At 38.9% G+C, this 12,288-nt stretch overlaps 1 protein-coding gene across 10 annotated transcripts in view; it reads left to right on the forward strand.

Moving 5' to 3' along the window:
- The window catches only part of FRY (FRY microtubule binding protein), a 379,810-nt gene that overhangs the window by 172,803 nt on the left and 194,719 nt on the right, over nucleotides 1-12,288 (forward strand). Inside the window, exon 1 of one of the 10 annotated variants that reach the window (XM_073228954.1) lies at nucleotides 7,254-7,547. The exons of the other annotated variants lie outside the window; for them this stretch is intronic. Within the exon in view, the coding sequence (XP_073085055.1) occupies nucleotides 7,487-7,547 (61 nt within the window). The 5' untranslated portion in view covers nucleotides 7,254-7,486. Of the gene's footprint in view, nucleotides 1-7,253; nucleotides 7,548-12,288 lie in introns of those variants that run through there. 10 annotated transcript variants of the gene reach the window in all.

Below are 12,288 nucleotides of genomic sequence, written 5' to 3' on the forward strand. Positions count from 1 at the left end.
GCATTAAGAATGGTTTCATACAGTTTTACCAGCTTTTCTTCCCACATAAATGTGGGTTTAAAAAAAACTAAAGATATAAACAAGTCAACAAATATTCATTGAGAACCCTCTGTGTTCAAACACTGCTGTAGAAACCAGGGTGAACTGCAAAGAATTGTGACATACTCACCCCAAAGAGGAAATTGATGACATATTTAGTAAAAATGACAATGGCAATACAGGACCTGTCACACATCAATGGGTAACCAATTGTAATGTGGATAATATAGTTAGTGCGAAAGGTATACTAAGGTGTTTAAAAATCTGTTCCCTAGCCAATTATATATATATATATTTTTTTATGGATTTAGGTGCTACGTGGAAGCATTCAGTATCAGAGATATATTTTATGATATTTTTGCTTCATAGCTCCTAGGAGGCAATCTGGTATAGCAGAAAGAGTACAAACTTCTAAGCCAGAAAAGCTGTGTGAGTCCTTTTCTCGGACATTTATTGGGTGTGTGATCTTAAGTTTTCATTTTAATTGGACAAGTTTAATTTTCTCAGTTGTTGAGTAGGGACCATGGTAACCACCTCTTAGTCTCATCTAGCCTGGTACTTTATGAAGTGATTAGTAGATGTTTGCTTATTGAGTCAATAAGTCAATATTTTTATCCCTTATTTGTGAATATGTATGTATGACTGCAGGTATTTACTAATTCATGACTATGCAACATTGTGGCTTTTCTTAATAGCTTTCTGTGTTTATTCACAAGAAGGATTGCCTATATTTCTAAGTTTTATAAAGCAGTAATTGGTCTAGGGAACAACATACACAACAGAAACTAATGCAAGAGACTTATACAGTTTTGAATTTTCTAGTAGCTATATTAAACAGTTTCAAAACATCTGAAATTCATTTTAATATTTTATTTAATCTAGTATATCTAAAATATTTTCACAGATAATCAGCATACAAATTATTAATGAAATATTTTACATTCTGTTTTGGGGGAATAATTCTTCAAAATCCAGTGGGTATTTTACACCACCAGCACATCTAAATTTGGATATCAAATCAGTCCAAAATACTTGATCTCTATTTAGATTTCATAATATTTGCAATTAAGAAAGTAGTTTCCATCTGCAGATTGTTCCAAAGGTCCGTGAAATTTTTTCCAGTGGTGAATCAAGCATCTGGTTTTCAATTTTAATTTAATTCAAATTCAAATTCAGTGACACAGTCGCCCTAGCCACATTTTAAGTGCCACATGTGGCTAGCATTGAATGACACAGGTTAAATGATCTTGATTCATTTTTCAGTAGATCCCCAGATCTTTAAGCAGAAGAAATATCTCTTAATATAAAATAACAGGCACCCTAAACCTCATTTTGAGAGTTGCCTTATACTGACTTTGCTTAGTCGTGACCCCTGACACAGCTGGTCATTCTGCCTGCCCGTGTGAGATCTCCTTTGAATGAAGCTGTTTAGATTCACCTGAGTGCTTAGTTACTGCTCAATTGCTGCAGAAGGGTTACTGTTTTTTCACAGCATGCATCTGAATTCATCATCTTTGCAGGTGAATAGTCTGCATCTTAGGCTGCCGGGCTTGTCCAAGGCGCCCGGCTAGTTGTGTGATAGAGACAGTCCTTAAGCATGGACATACGGGTCCACAGTCTGCCTCGTTTAGGACGTATGGGTCCCTGGTGCCCTGCTTTGTGCCCTTAATGTCACAGCTGAAGGTGGACCGTTGCTCAGGCCGTATTTTTTGAATCTCAAAAATATCATCAATCCATGATACAAGGTGAAACTGTAGCCTGGGTTGTCTTAAAGAATCCTTTCTGGGCAGAGCAGTAGAGATGAAGGTAGTGGGGGAAGGGATTTCCTGGTGAGCTGGGTGGCCCTCCTTCTGCTCCTTCACTGCACTGGTAAAAGGGCAAAATTTAACCTGACAGGACAGCAACGTGATGGCCCTCACAATAGTGTGCTCTTACTACCTACATCTCTATGTACAAATTTCTCTTTTGGAAATTCCTCATTTGCTTCTAAATAAAACCAGTAAAGATGATTCATAAGCACTGGGTGGAAACGGATATGGGCTTTTAGCTGAACAGCTCCCTAACATTCAGTATAACTGCTTCTTAGACACTGTGAGTTCTTATATGCTTGCTTTGTGAACCGTCAAAAAGGATATGAGCTAATTCCTGAGCTCCTGGCATTACCCATTTCATCAGAATGTATACACTTCATAGGAAAGGTTAACCTTTGCAGTCAACACTGTGGAAATCTCGGCTTGAATGATGCTCGTTTAGGTGCAAATAGTTTACTCTTATTCTCACTGTACCCACCTGAACTCCAGAGAACAAGTCAGTCAGCACTGCACGCCCACTGTCGGCTTCGTTTCATTAAGTATTTAGACGTTGTGGGTGAAAATATGAAAGTCCTTCAGAAGTTTTCTGCCTTTACTGTTGATGGACTGTCCTCTGGGACACACCTCTTCTTTCGTTCTGGGCAGCTACTCAAAAATGTCCTTAAGGACTGTTAAGGAGTTGCAGGAGGTTTACTCTGAACTGCACGGCATTGCCCTGCCGTTGCTGGCCTTGTCATTAACTGTGTGAAAGCTTTTTAGAATTTTTCATCTTGCCCTTTGGTTTTCTGCACCCAATTTGCTCAGGGTTTAAAAACAAAACAAAGAAGCCTGCTTGAATTGTACTGCAAATAAAAGACTTGGAGTGAGAACTTGCATTACTCTAGGTTTAAAGGGCTCAGATTTTGTGACCCCTACTGGAGCAGAGAAGGGAACCTGTGTGGCTCTTTTAAGGTGAGCAGATTAAGGACACAATGAGCAAACCCCAAGAGTGTTTGGCTTACTTCCTGGTCTTCCTAATGTTTTGAGGTGTTAGGTGTGAGGTCACTAGCGTGATAGGTCTGCTCAGGATGGTACTATTTAAACCCTCCTATGCGTTCTCCTGTCTGGGGAGACAGTTTACAGGATACTCAACGATCGTGTATTATTAAATATTCCCAGAGGCCATCAGGAGCTTTCAGACCTGGCTGCACATTAGAATCACTTACAGAGCCTCTAAGAAAGACTGACTGGCCTCACCAGAGGCTCAGATTCTGTGGGTGTCCTGGAGGCCCTAGAATCTGTACGTTAGAGAGCTCCCCAGCTTTGAGTCATCTTTCAGCTTTTGTTGGGCACTCCTCCCCCAAAATAAATGGGTTAATCTCAAGATCAATGCAATCGTCCTCCAAAATAGTGTAATTACAAGACTGTAGACAATGGAACAGTTCAGGTAGGATTTACAGGTAGGATGACTTAGAGTTGTAGAACTGGTGGAATATTTATAAGCTGATTAATGGAAATGGTCAGAGAAAACTTACTGGAGAAAAAGCATTTCGAATATTTCTAACAAATGTCAGTTCTTTCACTTCTCATTAACATGGGACCTCTTCTGATTGTCCTCTCCAAGGTTGAGTTTAAATGCACCTGGTAATTTATAAGAGCCGGGGTGATACTTCGAGAGACTCCATGTCAGTTCAGACAGGGTGCCCCTAATAAGTGTCACACACCTGCTGGCAGAACACTGTTTTAACAGTGGCTTGCATCCAGAGGCACCCTCCTGCCAAAACAAACCAGGACTTTATCCTAGAGTTTTTCCTGGTAAACACTTTCAGGTTTCCTCTGTTGCACATGTCTTTAGGTAAAGACACGCTTGTGCAACGAGAAGCCTGTCTGATGGCCGTGACTTCCAAGCACAATGACACATTGTCTTTTCTGGGTTCTGTGTTATGGTTTCCACAGACAAGAGGCAAGGCTGCAGGTGGTGTATGTTGCATCTAATTTGGTTCCTACCTTAAGACAGCCTCAGAGGTTCTTTGTCCCTGAAAGATGGGTTAGTACAAGTGACTAAATATATTCTGTACTATGTTATGTCATAGAGATGTAATGACAAGGTCGGGTCCCTTTGGTACTGGCATCTATGGTAACTGCCATATTTCTGTGATAATATTTTAATACTTGCATTTACTACATTTCTGAAAAGACTAATATGTATGTGATTTGCAAATAAAATGTAGCCACTGTATCAATGAAATATTTCATTAAATATTATCCCAAACTAGTTTCTAAAGCCTCAGTGAGAAATTTTGGATTTATAAGACCAACAATGAAAAAGATAAGGATCATTATCTACTTCGGTTGCTCATCACTTTAGGGTTTGAATGGTAGAAGCTGTGTTAAATATGATCATTATAAATGCTGACTTTTTCTTCAAGCAGAACAAACTTCTTGAGTTGGTGTCTAAAGGAAATGTCTTGCTTCTCATAGTAGAGTGGATTGACTGACTACACAGTAAGGAAAGTGGATAGAATCCAGTAGGCTGTGTTTAATGAGAGTGCTCATATGATATAGCCTGCGCACTAATAAAGTAATTATCAATTGACCGGGAACCTAGAATAATCTTTCCTGAATCAGTAAGGTAACTAAACACCGGAACTTCTTTGCAACTTTTAAGCTCAGAAAAGTGGAAACATTGGGTTTGAACTTTTCGTTTGCACTTAAAAAATATTTGTAGTCATGCTACCAGGCCATCCAGAAGCAGAAAGAAAGTTTTTATGAATACTGGTAATATTTTTATGAATTTTATCTGGTAGAGCAATGAAAAGCATCAACTTTAAAGCCATCATTCAGTTGATATTTGAGGATATTATGGAACTATCGATGAAACGTACCAGCAATCCAGTTTATTTTATTAAATTTAAATTACACTAATAGAGTTTAAAATGTATGACATTTATTTAGTACTATCAGGGAACAAATGGTCTCTGAGTCAGTTTCTCCCAATCATGAAGCTTAACCCTTAAAGTATCAAAACATATCAATTGAATTATTTCAAATAGAAATCTTTCTAAACTGTACTTAATTATTCACTATATTATATCTGTTTTGTAGGATATTATCATAATTTAACTATATCAAAATGAATTCAGATCATCAGCAAATGCATGAATTATTAGATTCTGTAATACAGGGCTACCTTCAGAGCTCTTGAGCTGTGAAGAGTTCTCTCTTTTTATACAAAAATATCCTTAGGCTGCTCTCCTTCAAGTCTTATGTCTGCTTTTTGTTGTTTCTTCTGATTTTTCTGTCAATACCTGTCATCAGCAGACAGCCATCAGTATGCCTGACTTTGGGAGCCTTTACCCACTCATGTTTTCTTGCTTTGAATATTTTAATCTAACAGGAATTGAGGGGATGTCGAGATTGCTAGAATGATGTCTGTCCTAGGAGAAATCAGCGCTCAGTGGAGATGGGTGACAGGAAGAGGGACTTCTTCGTAACAGACTCTGAGCTGTCATAGAAGGACTCTGTGCCGTCAGTTTTGACTGTAACGTCGCCTTCCATTGCTCATTAATTCAACTTTGACTCTGGCCTGGGATCCAGAGGTGGGAACAATGTGGTTCATGTCGGGCGCTCCCCAAACCAGTAAGGGCCAGGCCTCCCACAAGGAGGAATAGGCCCAGGGGGCATCAAAGGAGACAATACTCTCTGGAATTCATATGCTGGGCTTGGGACATGTGACATGTCTGGGTGAAAAAAATCAGTTATTGGGGAGCCGCTTTTAAATGCTCACAATGACAAATACCCTCAGGTTACCCTTGTTTGGAAGTCCCAATTCGTATGAAGGAAAAGTACTAGAATGAAAATTAATGAATGTAGTGACTCCAGAGTCTGACAAACCTGTATCTGACTGACCTTGAGCAATCTTATATTTATTCTTTTTTCTCTGATTCTAAAATGGGGATATGCAACCACCATATAAGGTTGCAGTGAGGACTGAATGAAATGGCACCTGAAAAGGCCCCATCAGGCCACCTGAATCCAGGTCAAGGCCCGTTAATGAGTCTCTTTTCTGTTTTTTTTGTTGGCACTTGCCTTAAATGTTGTTTGGTGATCAGTATCCATACAAAGTATAAAAAAAAATAAAACAATAAGTACTTTTGTTCATATTTCTATGAGGCTGTTTGAAGTAATGTTCTTTGAAATGGAATGACAGTCACATGGTTTGAAAGGTTGGTCTAATAATAGCATCAGAGACCAAGCTGACCATGGGCAAGTTTTCTGGGGAGTCTTGATTCCAGTTTAGATATGGAAAGAGGAGAATTGAAGAAAACTCCTTATTGCTCAAAACACAGACTTCTCCCTAGGCACCCTTTTATAATTGTTTTGATACCCTTTTAGTAAAACATAAGCAAATACCACCTATGCGCCTCAGTCAACTCTTTTAAAAAGGCGTGATCATCTCCGGGTCAGACACATCTTTGCTGGCGTTTCGCTTACCTGAATCACTTTAAGTGTTCATTTTGGTAATTTGGACATTTTTCTCCTTCCGGTGAAATGTCTCAGCTCATCAGTCAATTCTCCATACCGTGCTGTTTTGTAATTCCAACCTACATTGCTCAAGAAAACCTTCAATTACCTTGAGTAAAGCAAGAATAGAAAATTGGTTGGGTTGTGTGCTCTTCACAGCTGTGTTAGTGAAGAAATAGATTTTCCTTGAGCCTCATACAGTTCTTCTGTCAAAAATAATGCCCGTTGAAAGATCAATTAGCTACACTTCTGTTTTAAGTAACTTTACATTCTCCTTCACTAGCTCCTCCCCAGCCTAACCCTGCTTTCCTTTGAAGGCAGAGCCATTTAACATGCACCAGTATTAATTAACTCCTTCTTGACCTTGTAAATTAAGTTTTTTCACAAGTCAATTTTAGGCCACGTTTTTGAAAATGATGTAAGTATACATTTAAACCCAATCACTGTTCTTGACAAGTTTTATCAACAGATGTTCAGTGTCTCATTTTCCTTAAGGGTGTACGGTTTCTCACTGACTCTTGGCTTCAGATGGGGATTCTCTGCTGTTGGTTTCATCTGGAGGAATTTAAGCTGTTTAAAGCTGTTTGTACTTGTGGCCAAGAGCTCCTAGTTCCCAGAGCAACAGTTTATCACCCACCCTGTGTTGTCTGTGCTCCCACATGTCATCAGTCCCAGGCACACAGTGGCGTGGGCAGCTTAGGTCCTGGGGTGGTGCAAACATCCAGGCCTGCACGGGCTGTTTACGACAAGCCGTGTGGGTCGGGCTCATGTTCCTGGAGTGCTTTGAGCCGCTTTGCTAATCTGTCAGCATAGTATGTTCTCGGGGATAAATATAGACATACGGGCACTCTCCGAGTTGTAGGTCACTGTCTTGCTGTACAGCTAAAAATTGTCCCACTGGTATGAACAGTCAGCCCTGGAAGGAAGGCCTGTTTTAGTCTGTCTTCTACTGTAGGTCTTTAGCACCTGACTAAAAATATACCTTGGGCCCAAAATAAGAGAGCCCTACCTTGTGGCTGAGACGCCTATGGTGCCAGCAAGCAACGGGGTCATGCCGTCCATCATGTTCTTTTGCTTGGGAACATAGTCTGTGTAGCAGCTGAGACTGTGAGCTCAGGTTCCTTTTCACTCTCATGGAGATTACAGCAGCCTGTTGGAGACGATCCTGTGTGATCAGCTTCATAAAAGGGCTCGGTAGGTGTGTGTGTGGAGTGGGTGATTGGTTCTGAAATGCCGAGTGTAGGGAGTATTCTCAGGAAGGTTTCAGTGGGTGTGGGGCGGGGGAGCAGCAGTTGCATCGACATGCAGGGATTTCTTACAGTGCCACTGTTGAGGCACTGACAATGCCTTTTTGATTTTCTGTTTGGCATTGCAATACTTCAGAGACAAGAGTTGGAAATTTTTGTACATAAGCCCGTGAACAAGCCATGACGTAATGGAATTTTTCTGTGCACTGAAGTTTCACTAAAAGGTTCCGAATGACTATCTGCTGTAAAATTGCTGATCTGTAAAAATAGCTAGTATGTATTTGGAAAAGAGTTAATACCATCACACTTAATAGTACAGCAGAGGTAAGATCTATCCTTGATTTCTTTGAAATATTAATATAAATTCTCTCATTTGTTTTGTTTTAAACATTAAAATGGGCCTAAAGCAGTTTTTCCTTCGCTTTTGGCATAGCCTTCTCCAACACTTACAAAAATGAAATGTTTTTCTTTTTTTGTTTATGAACTGAAAAACAGGATACCATGTGTTAAGCATTAAACGGGTCCAAATTGCAGGGTACTGCTTTTCCATTATCAGAGTAATAGCCTGATTGCATTAGTTCTAGCATAACCTCGTAAGCAATATTGTACAAGAGTTCAGAAAAATTAATGAGAGGAAACTTCCATGGCACAGAGTTAATTGCATGCATCTTGGATATTGACTGTTTAACTTTCTATTTAATGAAGGTAGGAAAAGTTAATTTGTAAGTGGTAAAGGCACAACATATTGCTCTAACAGAACAGAAGCATTGCTTTATTAGTGTTTTGGGAGATTTAATTGCTTGCTAATTATTCTGCACTATCTGTAATGACACTGTTAGATATTTACATGATATCACTGTTTTGAGGAATAAAATATCTATTAGTCCTTAATTTGCCCCTTACTTTGTGGTTTATACTGGGTGTGTTAGGGAATTTTTTTTCTTTCAATAAAAGAGAAGTTTTAATTAAATGATAAAACTTACAGTTTCATGGATTTGAAAAAATCCTGCATCATAGTAGGACTTACGTGGAATACTTAATATTTTTATTCTTCACTATCTCTTGGAAATGTTACGTGACCCTCGTTGTGTTTCAGCTGAATGGACCATGCCCTTGGCCTGGTAACTGCCTTGATTCCACTTTAATTCATTGCCTTTCTTATTTCCTGTACATAAACTTATCAAAAGATAAGGGACCAATAACAGCATGTTTTTGTGAACTGGTAGATTAATCACTGTCTTAGATTACAAACTTCCAGTAGGCATGTATGAAGGGAATTTTACATGGTTATTGTACATTCCCATCATTATTTAAGAATTTAATAAAACCTAAAATCCTCTTTTATTAAATGAGCAGGGAGCTAAATAAATGTCTGTGAACCAGGAAATTATATAAATAAATATATTGATGTGGACACAATCAAAAGCTAACTAGATGATAAAGGATTACATTTATTCAGTTAATTCATTTAGTAGATGTTTACTGAGCTCCTACTGTATACCTGTACTGGAAGCCTTCCCTCATTATAGGTGTTGGAACTGTATCTTGTGTTATCATACGTATTATATATGTATGAATGACATCTCTATATACATATGTACATTATTGTATACACATGTATGAGTATACACTTCATAGAAGGCATGTTGTATATTGTGCCTGTGTTTATGTATATTCTTTCATAATCTAGTCTGTGTGACATTAACAAAGGCATATGTAGGGCTCGACAGCATGTAATCTCTGCAGGGATCTTCGAGGGGAATAGCTAAAACTCAAATTTGTGATCCTTATTTGTGAAAATACAGCAGCTTCTGGCACTGCTCTCTGGTGGCAGCCCCCCACACACCCAGTCTGCCCTGTCCTCATTGTCCCTTGGTTGGGTCCCTGTGTAATGTGCCCACTGATGTGGCTGCAAAACCTTCTGTTCAAAACCTGCTCTTCTCTGGCCACTGATGTCTGGCTTAAATACGGTCCTAATAAAATAGCTCAAGAAGCTGGAGTTGTTGTTTTTAGTAGACCAGAATCAAACATCCAGGTAATGGTCCACAAAAAAACAGCTGTTCCCACAGCCTTTTAGAGCCTCTTTGACCACAACCCTCAGGAAGAAACACATTTTGCATTATGAGCCAGAGTGGACGCACATCTGCATAATGGGGCTTTATTTGTCAGTGTCCTGCTTGGCTGCAGAAATAGCTCTCTCAATAGACTTGATGTGAATCTTGAGTTGAATGTAGGGTTTCTAAGCTGGAGACATTTCATAACTTTTTTTTTATGTCATTACTGTACAATTACTTGAACAACATTATGGTTACAAGACTCCCCCTATTATCAAGTCCCCCCCACATACACCATTACAGTCACTGCCCATCAGCGTAGTAAGATGCTGTAGAATCATTACTTGTCTTTGTATATACTGCCTTCCTGTGTCCCCCCACCCCTACATTATGTCTGCTAATCATAATGCCCCATTTTCCCCCTTTTCCCTCCCTACCCACCCATCCTCCCCAGTCCCTTTCCCTTTGGTAACTGTTAGTCCATTCTTGGGTTCTGTGATTCTGCTGCTCTTTAGTTCCTTCAGTTTTTTGTTTTTATCCTCCACATATGAGTGAAATCATTTGATGCTTGGATTTCTACATCTGGCTTACTCCACTGAGCATAATACCTTCCAGCTCCATCCATGTTGTTGCAAATGGTAGGATTTGTTTTCTTCTTATGGCTGAATAATATTCCATTGTGTATATGTACCACATCTTCTTTATTCATTCATCTACTGATGGCTACTTAGGCTGCTTCCATTTCTTGGCTATTGTAAATAGTGCTGCAATAAACGTAGGGGTGCATCTGTCTTTTTCAAACTGGGCTGCTGCGTTGTTAGAGTAAATTCCTAGAAGTGGAATTCCTGGGTCAAATGGTATTTCTATTTTGAGTTTTTTGAGGAACCTCCATACTGCTTTCCACAATGGTTGAACTAGTTTATATTCCCACAGCAGTGTAGGAGGGTTCCCCTTTCTCCACATCCTCGCCAACATTTGTTGTTTGTCTTTTGGATGCTGGCCCTCCTAACTTGTGTGAGGTGATATCTCATTGTGGTTTTAATTTGCATTTCCCTGATGATTAGTGATGTGGAGCATCTTTTCATGTGCCTCTTGGCCACCTGAATTTCTTCTTTGGACAAGTGTCTGTTCAGCTCCTCTGCCCATTTTTTAATTTGCTTATTTGCCTTTTGTTTGTTGAGGTGTGTGAGTTCTTTATATAATTTGGATGTCAACCCCTTCTCAGATATGTCATTTATGAATATATTCTCCCATACTGTAGGATGTTTTTTTGTTCTACTGATGGTGTCCTTTGCTGTACAGAAGCTTTTTAGTTTGTATAGTCCCACTTGTTAATTTTTGCTTTTGTTTCCCTTGCCCGGGGAGATATGTTCATGAAGAAGTTGTTCATGTTTATATCCAAGAGATTTTGCCTATGTTTTTTTCTAAGAGTTTATGGTTTCATGACTTACATTCAGGTCTTTGATCCATTTTGAGTTTACTTTTGTGTATGGGGTTAGACAATAATTCAGTTTAATTCTCTTACATGTAGCTGTCTAGTTTTGCCAACACCAGCTGTTGAAGAAGCTGTCATTTCTCCATTTTATATCCATGGCTCCTTTATCATATATTAATTGACCTTATATGCTTGGATTTATATCTGGACTCTCTATTCTGTTTCACTGGTCTATGGGTCTGTTCTTGTGCCAGTACCAAATTGTCTTGATTACTGCGGCTTTGTAGGAGAGCTTGAAGTCAGGGAGCATAATTCTCTCTGCTTTATTCTTCCTTCTCAGGATTGCTTTGGCTATTTGGGGTCTTTTGTGGTTCCATATGAATTTTAGAACTATTTGCTCTAGTTATTTGAAGAATGCTGTAGGTATTTTGATAGGGATTGCATTGAATCTGTAGATTGCTTTGGGCAGGATGGCCATTTTGACAATATTAATTCTTCCTAGCCAAGAGCATGGGATGAATTTCCATTTATTAGTGTCCTCTTTAATTTCTCTTAAGAGTGTCCTGTAGTTTTCAGGGTATAGGTCTTTCACTTCTTTGGTTAGGTTTATTCCTAGGTATTTTATTCTTTTTGATGCAATTGTGAATGGAATTGTTTTCCTGATTTCTCTTTCTGCTAGTTCATCGTTATTGTATAGGAATGCAACAGATTTCTGTGTATTAATTTTGTATCCTGCAACTTTGCTGAATTCAAATATTAGATCTAGTAGTTTTGGAGTGGATTCTTTAGGGTTTTTTTTATCTACCATATCATGTCATCTGCAAACAGGGACAGTTTGACTTCTTCCTTGCCAATCTGGATGCCTTTTATTTCTTTGTGTTGTCTGATTGCCATTGCTAAGACCTCCAGAACTATGTTGAATAACAGTGTAGAGAGTGGTCATCCCTGTCTTGTTCCTGATCTTAAAGGAAAAGCTTTCAGCTTCTTGCTGTTAAGTATAATGTTGGCTGTGGGTTTGTCATATATGGCCTTTATTATGTTGAGTTAATTGCCCTCTATACCCATTTTGTTGAGAGTTTTTATCATGAATGAATGTTGAATTTTGTCAAATGCTTTTTCAGCATCTATGGAAATGATCATGTGGTTTTTGCCCTTTTTGTTGATATAGTGGATGATGTTGATGGATTTTTGAATATTGT

Source organism: Manis javanica, chromosome 1, assembly GCF_040802235.1.
Source record: "Manis javanica isolate MJ-LG chromosome 1, MJ_LKY, whole genome shotgun sequence".
NCBI classification, from domain to species: Eukaryota; Metazoa; Chordata; class Mammalia; order Pholidota; family Manidae; genus Manis; species Manis javanica.